Source organism: Acomys russatus, chromosome 30 (assembly GCF_903995435.1).
Source record: "Acomys russatus chromosome 30, mAcoRus1.1, whole genome shotgun sequence".
NCBI lineage: Eukaryota > Metazoa > Chordata > Mammalia > Rodentia > Muridae > Acomys > Acomys russatus.
Window position 1 is genome coordinate 9,023,493 of NC_067166.1, and position 24,518 is coordinate 9,048,010.

The 24,518-nt window shown below is 42.2% G+C and overlaps 1 protein-coding gene across 2 annotated transcripts in view; it reads left to right on the plus strand.

Moving 5' to 3' along the window:
- Rab3c (RAB3C, member RAS oncogene family) overlaps positions 1-24,518 on the plus strand; it is a 205,596-nt gene that overhangs the window by 175,889 nt on the left and 5,189 nt on the right. For both annotated transcript variants that reach the window (XM_051172565.1, XM_051172564.1), the window contains exon 4: positions 7,710-7,834. In XM_051172565.1, coding sequence (XP_051028522.1) covers positions 7,710-7,834 — 125 coding nt within the window. The remainder of the gene's footprint in view (positions 1-7,709; positions 7,835-24,518) is intronic.

Consider the following 24,518-nt stretch of genomic DNA (forward strand, 5'->3'; position numbering starts at 1 on the left):
AAGGGATCGATCTATTGATTACATCAGAGCTCAACGGATCCTGTCACTTCCCCAAAGTTCATCAGGTGGCAACCACGCCACTAAACCATGAGCCTGTGAGGCACATTCCATATTCAAACTGCGACACTGACCTTGTCTAGCCTGGGTGAAGAGTTGTTGACATCTGAGCTCAGTGGCTTGCTTGTACTTCTCATACTGGAAGTGGAAGAGGGAGGGTGGGCTGTTTCCAGGATGAACATGCTAATGTGGGCTGGACAGATGGCTCAGTGCTTATGAGCACTGACTACTTTTCAGACGTCCCGGGCTTGATTCCTAGCATCCACGTAGTAGCTCATAACTATAACTCCAGTTCTGGAAGGCTCTATAACCCTCTTCAGGCCTCCAGGACTACCAGGCTTGTATACCACATGCATGCAGGAAAAAAAATCCATACACATAAAATAATAAATTAATTTTTTAGAAGAACACACAAATGGAATCCAACCATGCCTCTTGCCTCTTGTCAACAGTGGCACAAAATGGATAAGCAGCATCGGCCAAAGAGACTCACTTGTCCACTTCTGCTGTCATCTGGACAAGAAACATAGTCTACCTACAAGGGAGGAAGAAGTGAGAACAGTATTCAATCCATTACTGTGCCATCATAGAACCTAAGGGTAGAGACTACAGCTAAGGACGAGACTTTTAACAATGGCTACTTCACCTTTTATCTATTGGATTTTTAGGCCAACATACCAATTTTACCATGTAAAGCCATTTCATTAAATAATACTAGGCGATTTCAGTATTGGGAGTCAATAATTCAATACTTTAATTTTTCTTTGACATCTTCCTCCTAAATGTGACTGTAGATGCAGGAAGCTTAGCGTCTCCGCTTCATAAGCCATTAATTCACATTTATCACGTACATCAACAATATTGTATTATGTCCATATTTCTGTTTCCTTATGAAGACTCTCTCAACTGTAAAGCTTCTTTATTTAATGCACGTCTATGTGGACCACCTGTAAATGCAGTTATGTTTAAAATAAATAAATCACTTACAAACAGGAAAGTGCAGGTAGTAAAAATCATTTCACAAATATTCTGTTTTTATTGCACATATCATGGCATCTATTCTTTTGTTGGTTCTTTTGGTTGTTGTTGTTTGTTTGTTTGTTTTGCTTTTGTTTTTGGTTTTGAAACAGGGCGTCTCTGTGTAGGCGTGGCTGTCCTGCACCAGGCTGGCCTCAAACTCACAGAGATCTGCCTGCCTCCGCCTCACTGAGTGCTGGGATAGCAGATGTGTGCTACCACCCCCGGCTTCATGGCATCTAAATAGTGATTGGTCTGGTGGTTTCATCTGGTGCTGGGAAGGTCTGAGTTGACTTAACTTAGAAGAGCAACCTGGAGGGATGGTTTTCAGCATGTCTGGTGAAGTCATTGTAGGTTCTAAATTATTTATTTTAGTACTACATTTTTCAAGTGTGTGCATTTATGTGGTGTGTGTGTGTGTGTGTGTGTGTGTGTGTGTGCGCACACACTATGATGCAAGGGTCCGTCCTCTTCTTTGCGTGTGAGTTCTCACACCATCGAGCTTGAACCATCTTGCAAGCCTAATGATCTGATTTAATTGTTCTGAGTTGGAATGGGGTTCAGAGGCTCTCTAAAATAAATAAATAAATAGATAGATAGATAGATAAATAAATAAATAAATAGGTGGTTAAGTTGAATGAAAAGAGACCAAAATAGGAATTATCTTCCCCTTGTGGTGAGGGCGTTTCCTTGCAGACTAGACACTCTCAATGACACTGATAAGCTAAGCCTTCTGAATGCTGAAAAAGGTAAGAGAAATGGATGCACTAGCTCCCCTAAATCGAGGAAGGGATGCCAGTAAGATCTGTCTGCATTCTACTTACCAAGGAATAGCAGAACCACGTTCTCTCTGTTCCCTTAGTTTTCCAGCTCAGAGCCCTAATCGGACGCGAAGAAGCAACTGTTAGTGTGTGCTGTCAGTCACAGGACACCTATTGTAGACTTTTCCAACCCAGCACAATTAGCGAGAGCCGGTGATTGTTTATGAGAAGATAATCAGTGCACAAGATATCACTGACATCCACAGAACAGGACCGAAAGATCAGTACTGTGGGAATTTACAGGTCTTCATGTGTGAGTTATTTTACTCCACACAGACTTCACTCGTGTGCGAAAAGTTATAACTACTTGCTTTCCTTGTACACCTTGCCCGCTTTCTAGAAGTTCTCTTTTCATCTTGGTAAAACCAGGAAAGAAGGAAGTGTGTCCCAACCAGTGTCACATAGTGTTGAAGGATGGTTTGAAGTGCTTTTGTTCTGTTTTTGCTAAGTGGCAGCTAATAGTGGTTGCTGTAGTAGTTTCCTCCGGTGCTGGTAAGGTCTAAGTTAAGTGAACTTGGAAGAGTCACCATGGAGACTAGCATATAGCTTCTGATTCCATTAATCTTGCTGAGGTCAACAGTAAATCCTCCGGGAACTTTTGCAGTGATTCAGGAATAAATCATCTTTTCACATGGTTATTATTTGGTGACAGCTATTCTCCTTAAATGTGTGTCTTCCCAACAAAGAAATCATGAAATTCTTCAATGATTAGAAATTCGTTCCACAAATAAGAAATTTTACAAGATGCATCAAGTAGCCAAAATGCAAATGCGTTTAAATACCACACAAGATGAGGCTATATTGAACAAAAATGTAGGTCTGGCTCCATGGTAAAGTGTGTGCTTCCTGTGTACAGGGCTCTCAATTCCAAATACAGAAACACACCTGAGATAGCGTGTGTGCTTCTTGTGTACGCGGCCCTCAGTTCCAACCTCAGAAATACACCCGAGAAAAAGAGCTCACACAGGACCTCAGCTTGCAGGAACAAGAAATAAAACTTGAGCTTCTTTAATGAAAAACTCTAATTATCATTTAAATTATAGGGATGAAAACGGATGCATTGAGTGGGATTTAAGAAGCAGACACTGTTCTAATCACTTGTGGCCTCACCCAAAGCTGCCTCCTTACACACTGGTGATAGAAAGCGAGGGCAAGAGAAGCCAAAGGCAAGCATGGGCCACTGGCAACCCTGATCACAGGCACAGTCACCCAATTCTGCTGGCTTATCAAACGTTTGCTCTCCTTGGTATAAATGCCACAGGTCACAATTCTTATTTCATTTTAAAAAGCATCAGTAGGCTCCCTAAGTTTTAAAGCTAGTTATTCTTTGTAATTATAGAATAATTATAGAAAATATTCATTCCAGATAACTTTTTAATGCTGTAGAGCACATAAAAATTCAAATATTAATTACAAAACAACCAATAGGAAGGAGGATAGTTCTGATAACCAGAGGACATTTATGGTCTTCTTTTAAGCACACTGTCCTTCACCATACGGCAGGTGGCCTGGCTCCCATGTCCAGTCAATCGGTCCAGGTGCTGCTTGCTTCCAGACAAGAATGGGTGGACCTCAAGATCAAAAGTTCCAAGGTCCAGTTTCTCATTCAGAGATTGCTGTAGCGCTCAGGGTGAGGCCTGTCACCTGGGCACTAGGCATGGGGAGAGGTGGAAAATGAGTTTTCTATGGAGCGTTACAGTTTTGCTCTCTTAGATTGAAACTACAGGTCTCAGACGGCAGTGGAGACTCAGGAGCTCCACAAGCCCGTAGTGACACCGAGAGTCACAGCCCCTTGTTTGAGCTGCTGTGCTAGGCACAGCAGAGGAAGCAGACAGACGTTGGCAACCCACTGGCAGGCAGGTCTGGTAGTGCTTCACCCGAGGTCAGCACTGAGCTAGCGGCAGTGGTGGACCAGACCCCAGCAGCTGCAAAGACAGTTCGCCATTGCTGCCTGACCACCAGGCATCCAGAGGTGGTGTACCCCATAATAAATGAATTCCCCTTGGTCATGGTAGAGGAATGGTGAGCAAGAGAGCATGAGCCGCGCCCCAGCAAGCCAGCCAGCCTTTATTTATAAACCTTGAGCAGCAGGGAAGGTAGTTGAGGGTGAATGTGTCTGATCCACTGGGGCTAAGGGTGGCAGGATACTTAATCTACATGCAGTGGTACAGTGTTACCTCACTTACATGCAGTAACATGGAGTCCTATCACAGGAAGGAGAAACAGTACTTAATTATCCCATAGGTGAGGGAATAACTTCGAAGTATGATTGAAGGTCATTTGCTGGTGGCTAGGATCTCCTCAGCATAGGGTGGGGTACCTCCAGGAATTCCCTGTGAAGGCTGAGCAAGTTCCTTATCAGGAAAGGGTCAGGCCTGAATTCTTCCTTGAGAGCTATGTGACACTCCTTACAAGGTCTGTGCTTACCAGATCAGGTGGAGCGAGAACCCCACTGAGAAAAGGGATTCCACCTTCATAGGCCAAGCACAAAACAAAATAACAAATGTCGGAACTATATAAATGGGTACTCTAAAGTAGTGTCCTGTGATCTTGCAGGATACACAGGAGCAAAAGGAAGGTACTCGACTGTGTTTCATCATAGAAATAAGCATTCTCTCGGCTGGGTGAAGATCAGCAGTGGGAACTGAGTTCAGTGGCTCCATGCCCTGGTCAGGATCCCAGTCTCAACTCAGTTCACACAGTTCACACTCCAGCATAGGCATGCCCAAGGCCCAGGGGTGAAGCTCAGTACACAGTTCACACTCCAGCATAGGCATGCCCAGGGCCCAGGAGTGAAGCTCAGTTCACACAGTTCACACTGTGGCATAGGCATGCCCAAGGCCCAGGGGTGAAGCTCAGGTCACACAGTTCACATTCTGGCATAGGCATGCCCAAGGCCCAAGGGTGAAGCTCAGTACACAGTTCACACTCTGGTATAGGCTTGCCCAAGGCCCAGGGGCGAAGCCCAGATCACACAGTTCACACTGTGGCATAAGTTTGCTCAGGGCAGAGGACCTGCTACACTTCTCCAGGAAGGCCCTAGTTCTCAACAAACTCAAGCTGTATCATCAACCATCCTGGCTCCCAATCCTCCCCAACAGACTGTGCCACTCCTATGAGCCACAAGCTCCTAATCACCCCTTCAGTGTCGGATTTCTAACTAGACACTCGGAGTTAGACAGTGCCCCCTGAAGGGGAAGACCCAAGCTAGAGCCTTTCCAAGCATTGGCTCACAGTTGGTTTACAAGACATATAAAAACCGAGAGAGAAATCTTAAAAAACAAAAACCATAACAAAAGAAAATTGGTCAGATTTTAGGTCTTCTGAAAGAAAATGTGAACTTTCTTGGCAAAAATACATTAATTAGTGAGGTGACTGAGGGTGTGCCATCTTGTCCTGACCTTCCCCTCATTCCATTTCCTGTCTGCTAAGGCACTGTCAGCCCATAATCCCCTGCAAAGCCACATCTTTCTTGGCAACACATCTAAGACTCTCCATGATCCTGACCAGATGGATAACCAATATGTCTGCTGAAGGTATAACCAAAGCAAATATTACCAGCATCCCCTGCCTATACCTGGCAATTACGTCATTGTGATTTTGCTTTTTAACTGTACTTTTCTTTAAGAAGGCCACATGTCTGATCTTCACTGTCACTTTGTGACAGCAGCCTGCCCTTGAACACCAGCTTAAATAAATGACTCCTATTTGGCCCTATATGCACAGTGCTCTTTCTGGCCTGAACTATAACATTAGTACCTGAGTTATGACATGCATCCATGATGAGTTTGTCAATTTTCATGTTTTCTGTACATAACATGGTGAAGAAAAAAAAGCATAGAATTCAGAGATTGTACCTTTATTTTCATTGGATGTCTTTGTCACTCTTCTATTGCTGTGAAAAGAAACCATGACCAGCACAGTACATATTTAACTGAGAACTTGCTTACAGCTTCAGAGGTTTAGTCCATTATCATCATAATGCAGAAATGGTGACAAACATCATTCTAGAGCAGTAGCTAAGAGCTGCATCATTATGCCCAGGCAGAGAGAGGGGGGGCTGGGCCTGGTACAAGCTTTTGAAACCTTAAAGCCCATTCCCAGTGACACTCTTCCTTCAACAGGCCACACCTCCTATCCTAATCTCAAACATTACCACTCCTTGGTGACTAAGCATTCACAAAATTGAGCCTATGGTGTGTGTGTGGGCGGGGAAGCATTCGTATTCAAACAAGAGTGGGCACATGTGAACATCATTGTGTGAATATACTTTTAACTCGTTACAATTAGAATGGTCATTTCCCCAGATTTTTCTGATAAACTATACTATGCCTCTGCAGGATCCAGGTGGAATCAAAATTGTGTCAATCTCACTTGAAAACTTGGGCTCCGACCAGAAGAATTCTTAAATAGAACCTTATCTGCCTCTGCCTTTCTTCCCAGGAGGAAGAAACCTGACTCACCACTCCTCACCACTCCCTCGTTGCCACTGAGAGCTTTGTCCTCTCTTCTCTCCTCCAGTTGAGAACAGCTCATCTCTGTTTTCTATTCAATAGCCCTGAAGGATTTGACAATTGTCAGCAAAACCACCTGAGCTCTTCTGGCACTTCACAAATCCATCCTTTCAAAGTGTAATCATTTGTTTAGCTTCTCAGGATTCTAGTATTCCTCTGGCGGCCACCTGCTGGCGGCCAATATTCCCACAGAACCCATCCTGCTACTCTGACACAGTAGAAACTAAGAAAACTGAAGACCACGGCTTCATCTCCTCCACGCTTCAGCTCTGAATGGTAGCACACTAGAAACTTGTCAAACTTTTAGTGAGTAGCAGGAAACTATGCAGTCCCAGGATTGAGAAACATGCTGCTTGGGTAGGCTTCCCAGCTCTCCCTCTGTCTGATCTAAGACAAATGATTTAACCTCTCTGTACCTCACTGTCTTCCCCTGTGAACAAGTACAGCAGTTTTTTTTTTCCTTACGTTAGTTTACGTGGTAAATGAATGGGGTATAAGCAAAGAGCAACTACCACAATTATTATCTAAGCTTCAGAACCAAGGGTTGTTTGTACCGTGATGGCTGCTGGGGCCTGATCTGAATCCTATAAGTCTGTTCAAAGCAAGTGAAAAATGCCAGCCCACTATATTGTTGTTCTGTATGAGTGGGGCATGTTTCTTTTAACTGTAAGGTGTAACTACAACCATTTTATGATTCTTGTTTTAGTTGCCATTTCCTTTGCTTCTCAAAGCCCTACTTGCCTATGTTCTATTTTTGTGTGTGATCAAGGAAAGTGATGTCTTTATTTTCCCGTGTGAGTGTCTCCGTCAGTGAGGCAGCTGTCCTCAGATGGAGAAACCAACCATCTCAGTGCGTCTGGAGCTTAGAAGGTTCTGGAGACACAGAACGTTTACTGCTAAAACTAGGAAGAGCCTCGCCAGCTTACCCTTACAACTATTGCATAACAGATGTAGTTCCAGGAGGAAGGGGTGTGGTGGTGCTGGTCTTCTCAGACACAGTATAGGTCTTGGTACAACACCTGTTGCCTTGACTGGCTTTCTCCAGTGCTGGGGTCAAATACAAAGCTTAGCATGTACTCTCAACTCACATCCTCTGCCACTGAGCTGCACTTTGATTTTTGATTCTATCAGTTTCTTGTAAGAATCTAAAAAGGGCAACTGCACAGAAATAATTAATTCTAAAGGTCAAGCCTCTGGGCTTCATTTTTACCACCATTGTGCTCTCTGGGAATTCTTCCTTGTTTATTTTTTCTTTTCTATTTCCCTCTGATCATTTTTGTACCTGTTATTTTTCTTTTAGGTCAACGCAGATCAAAACATACTCTTGGGATAATGCCCAGGTTGTCCTGGTTGGAAACAAATGTGACATGGAAGACGAGCGGGTGATCTCAACAGAGAGAGGCCAGCATTTAGGAGAACAGCTTGGTAAGACACAAGTTAAAAACAAAGAAAGCTTGGTAATTGTCACACTGATCGGAGTCGCAGGTGTGTGTGTGTGTGTGTGTGTGAAGTTCGTCAAGAGACCTTGAAAAATAGCAGGCCTTCTGTAAGCCATGAGTGCATTTCCTCTTGTTTCCTGTGGCAATTGTTGAGTTCAGGCACAACTAGAAATGAAAGTGATAACAAGAACTTTGGTCTTAGCTCAAGAAAAATTCTAATTCCTATTTCATGAGAATCACAGGTCTGCCTTCCCTGTTTCTTCATTTTGTTTTGTTTTAATGTACACACATAATTTTGCATTGAGTTGAGTACTTTATAGTGACCACTATTTTTCTTGAGTTCCTGTTAAGTACAGTAACAACAAAAAAATAATATGTTTTAGATTCTGGGCTTCAGAACATCAATGGTGAGCCATAGTGCTGTTAAAAAAACTTTTATTTTAGATGTTTTATTTTATTTTTTGGCACATACATTTTTATATCATTACACATAAATAAAAAAATTCCGTACTGCAAGAAAACCACTAAACAATCAGGGATTATATAAATGTTACATTCATGGTGTTTGGCTAATCGTATTTGGCAATCTTGTAGAAAATATCTTTCCTATCCTGGTGATTCTAAAATTCTGAATGAGGCTCAATATCTATCATATCTCATCTCTGTCAACTTAAAACATTTATCTAGACCTAAGAACATCTTAACCCCAAACAACTAAGGTTAATGGTAAAACTAAACTATCTGGTCTTCAGCCCCATCAGAGACTTGAGAAGGAACAAAATTAATTACTTGAGTGAACCAGAAATGCAGGTTAGCAGCTTCCAAAATGAGGGGCAGGTGTGTGGGGGGGGGGGTAATGACAGAGACAGTTTACTGCTTGAACAGTCACCCAAGACTCTCTATTATACTGGCATATAGTCTTCAGCCTTGTGGCCCAGTATATCTGACAGACATATTTGTGAGGCAGGAATTATTGAGGACTTGCCTACCCTGTGTAGGCAGATTGGCCTTAGACTCGGCCTGCATCCAAGCTTGCCCTTTTTAAGGCAGAATTCTGTGGCAGAAATGAAGACATTTTGCCGCGTGGCTGGCTTGCCATATTTAATTAAAGCCATCTCCACAAGGAGGTTCAATTGATGCGCATTATCTTCTTTGATGTAGGCTGGGTGTTACTGGGAGATAAGCAGTCTTATTGTCAAAGAATCTTTAAAATAATAGAAACATCTTTAAATTCCAGATTCTATAGGTCTCTGAGGTTTTTGAGTACCTTATCTAACTATTCAATTTATTTATCTATAGAATCATATCTATCTGTTAAGCCTAGGATGTATATTCTTGTGATAAAAATAGACTAGTAATTGACATGAGCATGATTTTATCAAGTAACAATCAGCTTGCATTAACTATCCTAAACCACCTATTATAGCATTTTCAAAGTATTGGAAGTAAACCGTGTATTATAATTGAGTTGTATGGGTACAGTACCTCATATCAGAGTAGAAATATCTATAATGTATGTGAAGACTAGTAATCTTAAATTTGAATTCTATGCCAATGTACAAAATTAAACTTATTTTACATCAATATACAAAAATCTATACCAATGAATTAAAACTAACCTTATTTGTGAGTAACAATATTAAGGCCTAAAGTTGAGAAGTAGATTCAATAATCTACTTTTTGTCTTATCTTCCCTGTATATTTCTATATTCCCCCTTCTTTCTTTTCAACCCCTATCTCCATATCCACGAAAGAAAGACAAAGGAAAAGGGAGATGTCCCTGAGTCCAACCTTATTCTCCTCTCTGAATAAGACCAATACTAACTTATAACCAACTCCAACTGAAAATAATCATCTGTAGCCCAAGAGAACAACCAAAAACCTACCCAGTCCCCCTTCAGGGAAATCAGGCATCATTCTCTTAAGGTTTCTTGGCTGATTTGGGGTAAATAATACCTTTGTAGGGGACAAAATAAAATTGGGGAAAGTGGTTAAACAAACCAGGAATAGCAATTGTGGTCTAGTTACTAAGTGTTGAAAAATTCCAGGCTTAATATAAGTCCTGCATGAGACAGTCTGAAATATTAAACCAATTGGGATCCAAAGCTTTCTTCGGAGCTGTCCTGGGAGCTGTCCTGTTCTGATGAGGAACAGCAATGGAAGTGCTTGGTGCTGGAACATCAAGGATGCAGGATGTCAGTGTCCAGCATGCTGAGAGGGATGAATCCTGTCAGGTCTGACCAAGCATTAGTGTCTGGTTCTGAAAACATGTAATTTCTCACAAGCACTATACAGTCCTAAAATTATAAAAGTATGAGGTGTGTGTGATGCACAGAACAATTAAGGCTGGTTCTCTGCTCTTTGTAGGAGCAGAAGAAAGGCATCTGCAAATCTTAATTCATGCTGTATGAAAATGGCATCTAATAATAAGCCTCCAGGACTCTGTGACCAACAAAACACATTGTCTATGTATAGACATTCATGTGTCAGCCAGTCTCAGAGCTATTCCGCTGTATTAAGATTAGCAATATAAATTACCTGATTATTCTGCAGTTTGAATTCTTTATATCCTGAATGTGGACCCCTCCCTTATCATCTCCTGATCCCATCCTCCCTCCATCACTCACTCCCTTTCCCTCCCACCCCAGTCCACAAAAAAGGGAGCCCTCCTTCCCTAACATCTGACCTCAGCCTATCAAGTCTCATCTGTACTACCTGTGCCCTTTTCCTCTGTGGCCTGGCACAGCCACCCTGATGGGGTTGGGGGAGTGATCAACATTGGAAGGCCAGAGTCTATATCAGAAATAGTCCTCACTTCCCTTTTGTGGGACCCTATCTACTACTTCTGAACAGAGAGTCTTGGTCCACATCATACATGGACTTTGGTTGGTGCATCCATCTCTGTATTATAATGTGGTTATCCTGTAATAAGTGGCTAATATCTGCTTATGAGTGAGTATACACCATGCATGTCTTTCTTGGTCTGGGTTACCTCACTCAGGATGATTGTTTCTAGTTCCATACATTTGCCTATAAATTTCAACATTTCCTTATTTTTTATAGCGGAGTAGTATTCCATTGTGTAAATGTACGAGAGTTTCTTTATCCATTCTTCGGTTGACAGACATCAAGTTTGTTTCCAGATTCTGGCTATTATGAATATGGCTGCTATGAACATAGTTGAGCAAATGTCCTTGTTATATGGTAGGGCCTCTTCCGGGTATACTCCCAAGAGTGGTATGGTTGGGTCTTGAGGTAGGATTATTCCTAATTTCCTCAGATAGTGCCAGATTGATTTCCAAAGTGGTTGTACAAGTTTGCACTTCCACCAGCAGTGGAGAAGTGTTCCCCTTTCTCCACATCCTCTCCAGCAGGTGCTGTCACTTGAAATTTTGAGCTAAGCCATTCAAACAGGTATAAGATGGAAGCTCAGAGTTTTTTTGATTTGCAGTTCCCTGATGACTAGGGATGTTGAGCATTTTAAGTGTTTCTGAGTCATTCGATATTCCTCTGTTGAGAATTATCTGTTTAGCTCTGTACCCCGTTTTTTAACTGGGATATTTGGCTTGGTGGTGTTTAATTTCTTGAGTTCTTTATATATTTTGGATATTAGCCCTTTGTCAGATGTAGGGTTGGTGAAGAATTTCTCCCAGTCTCTAGGCTGTTTTTTTGTTCTGTTGACAGTGTCCTTTGCCTTACAGAAGCTTTTAAGTTTTATGAGGTCCCACTTGTTAATTGTTCATCTTAGAGCCTCAGCTGTTGGTTTTCTGTTCAGGAAGTTGTCTCCTGTGCCAATGAGTTCAAGGCTCTTCCCCACTTTTTCTTCTAGCACATTTAGTGGCTCTGGTTTTAGGTTGAGGTCTTCAATCCACTTGGACCTTAGTTTTTTGCATGGTGATAAATGTGGATCTATTTGCATTTTTCTACATGTAGACATCCAGTTAGACAAGTGCCATTTATTGAAGATGCTATCTTTTTTTCCATTGTATGGATTTGGCTTCTTTGTCAAAAATCAGATGCCCATAGATATAAGGTTTATTTTTGGGTCTTCCATTCTATTCCATTTATCAATCAGCCCATTTCTATGCCAGCACCATGGTGTTTTTAGTTCTGTTGTTCTATACTACAGCTTGAGATCCAGGATGGAGATTCCTCCAGAAGATCTTTTATTATATAGGATTGTGTTTTAGCTATTCTGGTTTAAAAAAACTTTTTAAAGGTCAATCTCATCTCAGGAGAATGAGTATTGTAACCTGTACCTACTTAACACAGCCTGGAGAAGTAACACTTAGTGAGATGACATGCATGGTACAAATATCATGACCATTTCAAGCACAAAACATCTCTGAAGAGGAAAATGCCACAGTGAGAGTGATAGAATTTCAGGAGAGACTTGGGGCTAATTGATAGAAGACATTTTGACTCAACATCTGCTATATGTCCTACGATATGTCCTCTAATGTGTCAGACATTGTGGAGGGTGCAAGTAATAACAATAAAGTATGATATCGTGGAAAGATTAAAGGTACATAAAACATAGCAAAACAAAACAAGGAAGCAAAAACAGGTTGGTGAGGAGTGGACAATATAGAAAGCAGAGACAATTGGAAAGCAACAGGTGGAGAGGGAACGCTGCTAGGAAGTGTGAGAGCAGGAGTGGGACAGGAAGTAGATACACAAGCAGAGAAGACGCCTGCAGCCATGGTGGGTAGGGCTGCTTGGACAAGGCGATGGATGAGATAATATAGAAAGAAGATGAGTTAAATAGCAGGATACATTTTGAAGAATCCTCAGAGAAGAAGAAGAAGAAAAAAATAAAGCCAGTAAAAGGAGATGAGGTATTGTCAGTAAAGACTACCGTGGGGCACAAACATCGAAGAGAGTTAAAGTGAAAGGACAAGGAGCAGGAAAATTACAATCCCAGTCCTGCAACCTAGTGTACGCATACATCCAGAGAGGATGCAGCAAGAAGTTGTTCACAAAGCACCTTGGCACCAGTTGGCACCCTCCCTCTGCTCCCCTTCTCTCTTCTGTAATAATGGCCTCAACTCAGTTGATCCCAGTAATGAGGCGCAACCCAAAACTTGAAAACCACCATCATGTGATGGATGAACTGAGCTTTGCTCTATTTTTGGAAGCTTGGACTGTCGAAGCACAGCCATTCCCTGTGGCTCAATCTACCACTGGGAAATCCCAATAGCTGAGTAGAGTCCATTCTCCAAATGTTACTATCTCCCTGTGAGGCCAATGAGCTCATTACACTGAAGGCTGTCACAGCATGGCCATAGAGACCCGTCCAGGAGACTTCCCTTGCAACCGGCTATGAAAACATCACTAGTCTGATATTTAACCTTGCTATAGATGCTCATTAGCCTCTATATTCTCTGACATAGGACCTCTCCACATGCTATCAGTGTGTAAGAGCCTTAGAAGCTTGGTGACTTTTCCTAGTACCTCAGGAAGATAGGACTATAGATGAGTAGGTCTTGGGAGGCAGAGGCAGATAGATCTCTGTGAGTTCGAGGCCAGCCTGGTCTGCAAAGTGAGTCTAGGACAGCCAAGGCTACACGGAGAAACCCTGTCTCAAAGAGAGAGAGGGGGCGGAACCTTGGAGGGCATTCCCCTGTGGCTTCCTTAGGCTCCCTTCACTTTCTCTGGATTTTTCATCTAGGTAGGTATATGCACCTGGGAGAAGAAAGCATGCCACACAAGCAAGCTGTCTTTATAAGTAAAGCTAAAAACTGTTTGACTCCAGGTAAAATAGAGTAGCATCAAGAACAAATCAATGTCATTGTCACAAAGAGCCAAGTGATAGCTTTATTTTAACAATCCAATGAACAACTTGGCTGTTGAGAAGATCAGGTATGGAAGAGATGTTAGAATGGTGGAATTACTTCTGGGGATATTTTCAGTAGCATGCACACATGCACACACACACACACACACACACACACACACACACACACACACACATACATGTACCCTCACACATCCGCTCCATTCACTGCACAGATGTGGGAAAGCTTCTCAAATTGAGAGACAGGTTTTATGTGCCTCTGCAAAATCTTCCAATAGTCTCTAATTGCTTTTTTTTTTTTTGCTTTTTAGCCAATAAAACTCAGCAGTTGTCATAGCAACCAGCAAATGTGCCTTCTTGGAGATCATTTACCTCCAGTGTGGTTCATTTGCCTCATCACACTACACACCCTCTACAAATGATCAGGAGAGACAGATCTGAAAGCTAATAACTCTATTAACCTAAATTACAAGGTTTTGAGGGGTTTTATTTTGGAAAAAATAGCAGTAAAATTGCATTTCTCAGAGATTAGGGATTCTTTCTCCAAAGGTTATTACTATGTCTTGGCAGATGGCTCAGAACAGCTGCTTTATTTACCTATTTATGTTTAACTCTCCATTATTGATGATTATTTCTGTATATCACTTGCTCGTCCAAATGAGGGCACTGGACCAAGCTATACTATAATAGAGGCTGAGGTCTAATAAGAGAGTGCTCTTGTCAACATGTTTTTTTTTTTTTTGTCACCAGAAAATGTTTATTAAGGGTTTACAATTTTTAGGCTACTTGACAGATGACTCTACCTTCTAGAAACAACCATCATAGAGTCTGTGAGTGACAATACAGACAGTGAACATTTTCTGGATGTTCCTCTCCTGATGTTTAATTCCATTTTGCCCTGAGAAGTAGTTCCTCATCATTATTCTGGGGCTCCCAACCCCTCCCCTTGTTCAGCACTGTGTCCCCTCTACTAGGCAGGCATCCCCTTCAGCTGCTTCCTGCACCCCTGGCCTGCCACACCCTTCCACACATACTTCCTTGGAAATTCTCCTTCTCTGGGGGTTTTAACTCTATCTACCAACAGGGAAATCGAACACCAGCAGTGAGCTCATGACTAAGACTCACGTACCTATTTCCAGTTGAAACAACTGGGGCTTCAAATGAATTTATCAACACCAACACAGACTAGCTGCCCAACCCCAACTCTCAAGTGTTCCGAGTTAAAACCTAGAAAGCTACACTATATACAAAAACACTTGTAGTATCATATAATACTAAATTTTTAGTACTACACCACACTTACTTTCATGATGGGAGTGTTTGAAGAGAGCTGTTGCTGCCCAAGCCGAACACGATCCTGTGGTTGACATGATTCTCTTTATGCATTTTTAAACATTTACTCCATTACAGTACAGCCTTATACAACATAGAAGAAACACTGCATTTTTATTTTACAAAGCTAAATTTTGTCAATTATAGGCAGACTCCATCAGAAAGACACCTTCTATATCTATGAATTTTTCAAAGATGTATTTATTTAATGTAGATGAGTGCTCTGTCTGCATGTACACCTGCATGCCAGAAGAGGGCATCAGATCCCAATATAGATGGTTGTAATTTGACCATTTGGTTGCTGGGAATTGAACTCCAGATCTCTGGAAGAGCAGACAGTACTCTTAACTGCTGAGCCATCTCTCCAGCCCATATATCTGTGAATTCTTAACCACATATATTTACTTGGTAATTTCTGGTTCAAGTAGACAATTTGCTTAAGGGAATCATCATCCTTTAAAATAGAAAAAGGTAAACCCATAGAATGGGATCCTCTTTCACACAGCAGCACCCCTGAAAAATGTGAGGTGGGTCAGGCATAATATGCCATCGTTTTCCAAAAGATACAGGTAAATCAATGCAGGTAAATCCCAGAGCTAGCAGATTTGCCTCTAGGTTTGACGCTCTGTGGACTACAAGAGTTGGTCCCATCAGCCACGGGGCTCGAGTGTCCATTGAAGGAGAGATACCTGAAGGATAGGGAGCATCATTAGCATCCAGATGGGAAAGTCTGCCTTGGGACTTCAGTAGCCCTGATTCTGCTTGTAGCTGAGCCTGAAGGACCCCATGGTGCTGATTTTGACTTTGGCATCCTCAAATTTGTTTCTGAAAATCTCTGTTCTCCCTGATAGCCAGGATAGGAAAGAAAATGGAAGGAACCACAAATACAGTTGTTGGCCTGTGGGAGTTCTGAGCTGTAGGGGTCCTTTGGCTGACCCTAAGCAACTTCCACCAGGTAAAATTATAATAGCCATCTGTCCCCGAGCACTAAGCTTTACTCCAGGCACCATAACCTTGAGTTACGGAATAGATTTTTGCATTTAGTTTTATCTTAAAGTCCAAGAAGAAGTCAGGTGTGTTTATCTAAGCATGTGTGGCTATAAGCTTACTTAAGCTCCTCTTTGTGGTACTCCCAGCATCCCATAATCCCACAATAGAAGCCAGGAATGATTCCATGGTTACTAAGAATGAATTCTCCTGAATAAGTTTCACTCATGGGCAAACTTTTCTCTTCAAAATACGTCCATCAAACTGGTGCAGACATTTTCACGGAGACTTGGGAAGATCCGAAAGAGAGATTGTGGGCAGAGATGTTGTTCACTAGTCCACTAGGACTTGATCAAAATCCTCTGAACTAAAACCAGTAAGCCAAGGCTTCTCGCTGAACTACCATAGAGTCACACCGTGAGACTGACTCTACACGGACATAGGAGACAGATGCTTCACAATGAAATTTGGGGATGTGATACAGCATGGTTTTTCATTTGTTCATTCATTCACCCTTTCATTCTTCCATTCACTATTGTTGAGCATTCATCCTTGGTTAGGCACATGTAGTTGGAATATTCTAGTCTTCAGAGGGACACAAATACAGTGACTTTTACAAGCCACTCTGTGTGGGTCTTCAACAGAATTGAAGACCAGTTTTAGAGGAGATAAGGAGACTAAGAACATCTCCATCCAGAGGCATGTAGAAAGGCCACATTGACAGTGTCTGTAGTGTGCTTGAAGATAGAAAATAAAATGTTCATGGTTGGGCAAAGAGGTGATTGTGCCTTTATGAAGAACTGTGTGCTGGAGAGGTCTAAGCCCATAAAAAGATGACATATCACTGAGAGGCCATTTCCTAGACTGGAGAGACTGGAGTTGGCTCTACACATTCTCAGGAGCCACTGGCAGAGTTTAAAGAATAGAATAGCAAGACCAGATTTCATTTCACACTAAGTACAAAGGTGCCATTGCCAAATTTGGGGTGTCTAATGTCAGGGAGAGTATAGGAAGAAAGTATTACACGTATTTGCCTGTATCTCAACATCAGTTTTTCAGTTACTGGATATGTTATTCTGACCGTATGTTATATAACTTAAAAAACTAATCTGCATGTATTAGAATAGTCTTGAATTTTTTAAAAGCTGGGTTATATGATAGTAAATATTCTAAAGCCACTGGTTAAGAGGAACTTAACCAGGTGATAGATAGAAAGAATGGAGCCCAGCAGGAGAGTTGCCTGTCACAGGAACATGGTCAAGTGTCAATCAGTACAACAGTGTTACTCAGGGGACATTAAAAAATCAGTCCAGGAACCCATCACACACACACACAGACACACACACAATCAGAATCTCTGAAAATGCAGAATGTTCTAGTTTGCTTTCTGTTGCTGTGGCAAACACCATGACCAAAAGCAACTTGAAGGAGTGTTTCTTTGGCTTAGCAGTTACAGTTAGTTGAGGGAAGTGAAGGCAGGAACCTAAGGCAGGCACTGAAGCAGAGACCCCGTTGGCTTAACCTATTTGCCCTGCTTCCTCTGGCTTGCTCAGATACTTCTTTTCATACAACCCAGGCTGACCTACCCAAGGTAGTACTGGCTACAGTGGGCTAGGCCTTTCCAGGGTCAATTGCATAGCGCAAGTAGCCACTCCATTCTCTTCTATGAAATTTAACTTCTAACCCGTTGCCTCCATTAAATCTGTTCTTGTATGGTATTAGGAATCTATGTGAAAAGGCAAATCAAATCTTAAGAACCAGCCGTTGAGGCTCTCTGTGCTCACATTGTTAACTTTTTTCTAAAGTAAAGGATGTTACTGTTTACACACACACACACACACACACACACACACACACACACACACACACACACACACACACACACACACACACACCCTAATCTCATTTCATAGGCATCAGCTTCTCGTTACTGTGCGAGCTCTCCTTGCCAAGGGCCACTTAGTGGCCGCAGCACCAAAACCGCAGAAGCATAAGCTGCCTGTGACATACACACTCCCATTTGGTCATTTTTTTAAGCTGCAACCATAACATTGCCTCCAGGCACTCCAGTTTAATGAAGGATACTCCTCCCTTTGTTTTTTTTTATTATTATTATTATTTTCTCCTTTCCTCTGCAAAAACAATTCCACCATAAATTCGGGTTGAAAAGTCAGCAACCCTGAGGAGCATTGCTCCGATGCCTATTTTTAAAACTCAAACCACCTGCTCCGCATTTGCACTGACTGCTCTTCAGCAGTTTTTAAAGATTGTTTAAAAAAATCTTAATTGTAGTGTTTATGAAAGAACAGGGATTGCCAACTTCTGGATTTGGCAAGGAGTCCCAGCAATGCTATTTAAATGTTCTGAGTACCTGGCTGCACATAGCTGCCTGTGGAAAAGTGCAGACACCCTGCCATTATTTCTCCTGGCTCACACTCTTTCTGGCTAAGTTTTCCCAGGAGGCAGAAAATAGGTCAAGGATACTCTATAATGTGTTTGGCATACTTAGCTTGGTTACCTCCATGTATAAAAAGGGAAGGGGCTTCCATCCACCTTCTCCTGGCCCTTTGAGTTTGCCCCATCTTATTAGCTCTTGGCAGATGACATTTATTCCTTACAAAATGCTCTTTATGAACAGAGAGGTCACACATGCCAGGCGACCCACTTTGCTCAGCATGGTTCCAGTGACGTGGATTTCCCAGTAAACATCCATAGCGTTCCTTTCAAGCTCAAAAGTGATCCACATAGAATGAAACGATGGTGGCTTGGTGGATGATGCCACACCCTGCAGCACCTTAAGTGTGGACCCAATTTGCTCTTTGCTGTCAGGGCTCAGACATTCCCCACTGAATAAATTTGCAAGACCTTGGAAAACTCCTGTTTTAATCATCACTTTCTTTAATCAACAAAACCAACCTGTGTAGCCTTTTCTAGGGAGAAAAATCACACTACTTCAGATCTCTACAAATGTTTGACCCCTGGGAAGCCCCATTTCTTTCCAAGAGACACAGTATGCAAAACCATATTTTTGCTCAAGAGCTTCTAATTTCTCATCCTCACAAAATTGTCCATCCTCTCATTTTCTTACTTGACTCAGAACCCACCTTGGTTCCCTTATCTCAGGATAATCTGAGTGCTGTGCACTTCTCAATCCTGCATCCATATCTGTCCTGTGCAGTATGTAAAATATGAATGAATGAATCTGCTTCCAGGTAATAAAGGTCTGTATAAATACACGACCTCATGGTCTTTTTTTAACAACACAAGGTGCTAAGAACAATGTTACTAAAAATTCAAAGCTGAATATGGGAATTGTAAACTGTCTCATTTTTATTACCAGCATGACAAAACAAACACAACCCATCTAGGTGAGTTTGCTGTGCTGTTTTGAAACGTGAAAGGTCTCAAATCCAGGATGGGCCAGCTGCCAGAGACCCAGATCTGTTCACTAGCTCTGCACCTTGGTCAGTGTGAATTTCTTTCCCTCAAGGTAAAATTACCATAACTAGGAGCAGAAGAGAATAAATTCTCCCAGCCAGACTCTCATGGAATTGATTTCTAATTTTAAATGCCTGTTATTATTTGTCCCCAAGAACAATAAATGCCAAACACTTGTGAATACAGATGTGTTTGATGTAACCATGGTATTATGTCCCAATAAGCCTATCAGGAAGTTGAAAACACTGGAGGCTACTAATGCATTCAATACACTTAGCCCACCAAACAACAGACTGGTGGAGCCTTCCTTTAGCATACTCAGCCCAGTTAAACCAACCTACATCCAATGTAAACTCTATTTTATATTAATCTGGAATATCTCATGTAATTTACTGACGACTGTTCTAAAATATAAAAGTAGCACCAGTTTTAAAAAAAAATGTTTAAAGTAAACAAATTGTCAGCAAAACTGTCCCAATGGTGTTTTTCTAATTTATTTCTTATTCTAGTGGCTGCTTCTAGGGACACTAAGGGAATGTCACTGAGTGGAGCAGGCTCACTCGTCTTCCTGGCTGGGGTGCATAGACAACGCTACACATCCCTATGCTTTCCTATATACCCCATCCCCACTCTTGTAGACAGCAGCAGGCCCCCTAATTGTGCTCACTCCTTTTCCTTCCCCTTCTGCAGATGAGCTCCATAATTCTCTGATTGTGCTCACTCCTTTTCCTTCCCCTTCTGCAGATGAGCTCCATAATTCTCTGATTGTGCTCACTCCTTTTCCTTCCCCTTCCGCAGATGAGCTCCATAATTCTCTGATTGTGCTCACTCCTTTTCCTTCCCCCTTCTGCAGATCAGCTCCATAATTCTCTGATGGTCTCACCTTGGAAACTGTGGCTTACTAGAGCAGAGGTAAAAAAGACCATGCCCTCCACATTGGGAATTTCAGAGACACCCTCTTTCTTTTATGGATTTTTAAAAGGATCCCCTCTCAATAGAAGTCATTTGTTAATGTAGTGTCCGGGTGATTGCTGTGCAGATTGTTAACCCTGCGTGTTTTGTTGGCCTTACTAACTTTGTTCACAACAGGGGACTCTCTCAAACCCAAGGCCCAGCCTATACCCTGTTCTATGCTGGCGAATGCTTAGTCCCCATGCACAGGAACCAGTGGTATTTCCTCTGTGAAAACCATTCAAGTAAATATCTGTACTCTAGCTGGATAGCACACCCTATCCTGGCTTACTTTTTCACCCTTTAACTAAAATTAGTTTCCAATCATCTGAGTTGGCTTTATTTGAAAAAAAAAAAAAATGTAATTATTTGTAGGAAGAATTCTATAGGCAGAACTCTCATCATCATCTTCTCTGCTCTAGAAGCCCAAAGAGCAAATCATTTGCTTCTGGAGTATTTTTTTTTTTTTCCTAAATACAAACCTTCAAGAGAAAATATGAATTAGTTGCAATTTTCCAAATTTATCACTATAAAAAGGAAATTCATTTAAGTCACAATTTGTGTGGCTTTCTGTGTCTACTCTGGACAGGCCTCTGAATGGAGCCAAATTCAAACATTCTGAAGAATTTTCTGACATTTAGAAATTGCTATCAAGGCAAATTCTGTTAAAGTACCAAGTATAGTTGCAGCAATAAATGTCATCATGAAATCCATTACTTTGTAAAATAAATACATGCCAGTAAAAATTACCGAGCATTAAAGCACGAAGACTCTCCATGGCTGATTTTAGGAAGCCAACACAGATATCTGTGCTGGGTGGGTCTAGCCCTGCCAGAAGACACAAGATGGACATTAGGAATGCCCTGGAGGAAAGAGCATGGCCTGGGGAGCCAGATCCTAATCCTTGCTGTGGGTTTCTGTTATGTGCAACGCATCTACACTTCTCAACTGTAAAACTGTGAGGGCGCTACTTCACACTACAGTCTGGGACCAAAGCCATACAAAAGGAACCGCATAATGACCCTGGCATGGTGCTCCACAAAGGCCTCCCACTATGATGTCACGAGGAAACCTCTTTAGTTTAGGCCCAGGCACTTGAAACTTCATTTCACTCACTGCTCTGTCTCACAGGCATCTCTCACAGCAGATGTAACCTGATCATGGATAAATGCACATAAGTGCCACTGTAAATTGAAAAATCCTATACAAAGAACAGTTACTAATGTTCGTGTCCACGGTTCAATAGGCTAAGGTGGAAATCTGTCTCCTTTATTCATTAAAAGCCTAATGAAATGTTATGACATTACAGACGAAGGTTTAATGGGTTCAAAGGAACAAACTCCATTTGGAAAACACTTGGCACTTATTTGCATACAAACAATGGCTTTGTATCTTGAATGAACCTTACCTCTCTAAGCTAAGAGAGAAACTTGACTTTCCTAGACATTAAGAGTCTATATTTTGAAGAAAAGCAAGAGTTATTAGTGGAAGTGAACAATTCCATACTTCTTCCTATTTTTCAGAACTGCCTTTCCTCATGGGTAAATAGGACTGCTTTGATTTTTTTTTTTTTTTTTTTTAATAACAAATTCCCCACAGGGCAAATCTAAAACAATATTATATGGAATTCCATGCTTGGTAAACTCCTTCCATAAATAATGTTGCTGACAAATTACTTACATGTTCAGTCCCTTCATAACAAAGAACAAAGAAATAAGTGACTCTCTTCCCTTCCGTTTCAATATGGGAGCTTCTCCCAACCAATTAATACCTGTCAATCCTGTAATTAACCAACATCTGTTGGACACCTGCTTCTACTCGATGGCTGGGGGAAGCCCAATGCGAAAGGCATAGTTTAACTAGAGAGCAAAATGAACCCAGTAGAGGGGGTTGACAGGGAATGGGGTGTGGCTGGCTCTTTGCATACGGAATCTCTTCTGGGCATCCTGAAAGATGTTCCAGAATTGGAGTCTCATGGTCGTACAACATGGTATTCTAAAGGCTGTGAATCAGACCCTTCAAAATGACTAGAACATTGAATTTGACATTAAGTGAATTTTGTAACTGGTATAAAACAGTAATTAAATCCCAAATATATACTAGAAAGGAATCACTAGGGAACAGGAAGTGTTCTGTATGGGTGGTTCGCCAGGCAAGACCTTAGAGCTGTTACCCAAGGGAACTCGGCTTTTTCTGGAAGACTTCAAACCAAAATAGCTACAGGGGACAAGCAGGTGATATAAAGAATTAAGGAAGTGAAGCAGACAGGTGGGAGAATTAAACATGATGTGTTTGCACATTGGATACATAGAAAGAAACGTGAGATTTAAACATGATTTGTTTGTACATTGGCTACATAAGGGCAAAACGTTTTTACAAAAGTAATGGAATGCTATTGCCTTTCTCTTGAACAAAGAGAACAGATGATACAGATGTGGATGCCAAGAAATCCAAAACAACAACTGACCATTGAAACTTGGGTCTCATGTGAGGGACAAGAGGAACAGCAGGGTCAGTGGTCAGCCTCCAGAGAGAGGCAGCATCAAGTATGTCAGACACAGGCTTGTTGGTTTAATTATATTAAAGGTCTATCTATATCCGCCGCACCTGAATATATACAGGGGAAATCCTGATTAAAAGTTCAACAGTCTTGGGAGCAGATGCAACCCTCATCAAATTCTATTTTGATTGGGGCGAGAGGATACCAGTGGGCTTCCTCAGGGAAGTCACAGGAAGAGCTGAGCTGTACTACGGGGAGCTTTTGAGTCATTTCGCAGGTTTTTTTTTTTGGGGGGGGGACCAGCTCCATAGAGGTGGAGGGTGTAAGGTGAAAGTCTGAGAGCCGGAGAAATCTGAGAAGGTAGGCAGTGAATTTGGATTTTACTTAATGGAGAAAGAAGAATTCCCGTAGCCTGTGCAGCCTCAACTCCAGCAAACGCAGGCAGCGCCTTCCTCACGAGGAGTCTAAACTAGAGTCTGTCAGGTGACTGGCCAGAAGAAGATCTTCTCTATGCGGGCCAGCGTCCATCAGCACTAAGATAACCCTTGCACAGGGTCTGAATCCTGCCATCTGGTGAACAACAAATGGGGAGCCTGGGAGGCACGGTCCGTTTTTGTTGTTTTCTATTTTTATCAGCGTTAGCCTCGGGCCCGAGCTCCCGTTCCAGCTTTCTGCTGCTTGCTTTGGCCGTTCTTCAGGGAAGTGGGTCAAACCCTCAACCCCTGCTCCCCTCCTAAAGTCAGCCTCATGACCGGGTCCCAACATGGGACCAGCTAAAATGACAGTTGGTCCTGCTGCTTTGAGGTCCTCACTTCTGTCCCAACTGTCACCTGCCTGGCAGCACGAGGACGGCCTTTCCCTGAAGCCCTGTCCCAGTTCCACCGGAACAGTGAAGATGCGACCCCATAGCCGCAGCTCAAACGGGGAAAAAAGGAGCCCGCATGAGGCGGGTAAAGCCGCAGGAACGTAAACTACTGCCAATTAGAAATGAAATGATGTCTGAAGGACAGTTTTAGGAGTTATGGAGGGGGGGGGGGGGAAACAATATGATTTTTTTTCCTCTCTCAAAATGAAAAGGTCAGAGACCCCAAATAGTGATCAAGACTTCTTTCCTGGGGTGATTAAAAAAAAATTTTTTTTACACCCTACTGTAATGGATGGAGATAGAGTTTAACTATATGGTGTAAATATTAACATGTGAGAGGAAATTTAGAATCATCTACCAAATCGAATAAATTCACTGGATAAAGGGGCTGAGAAGGAGCTGGCTCACTACTCGGTATTGGAGCTGTGACTATTGTTTCTAAAACAGGACGATCACAGTGGGGCGCTGTGACATTTCAGAGCTCCTCATGGCGGTATGTGACTGCCTAGAGCCAGCCACCTCAGTGAGCAGCACGCTTTGGGCCTTATGGCCCTGCTTGCTTCCCTGTGCTTAGGGCTCTGAAAAGGGACCAGGTTTCTCTGACCTTTGCACCAAGGACCGTCAAGCACCAGGGTTAGAGAGACCCGTGCCGGCAAGCCAGACCCGTATCACTAGCCACACCGCCCAGGGTCAGCATGCCCTTCCAATGCTCTTTCAGCTGTACAGAAGCCACAGCAAGAGGGTTGAACTCAGTGTCTGGGGATGCCCGTCATGGGCTTTAGAAAGAGCAGATGTTCTTT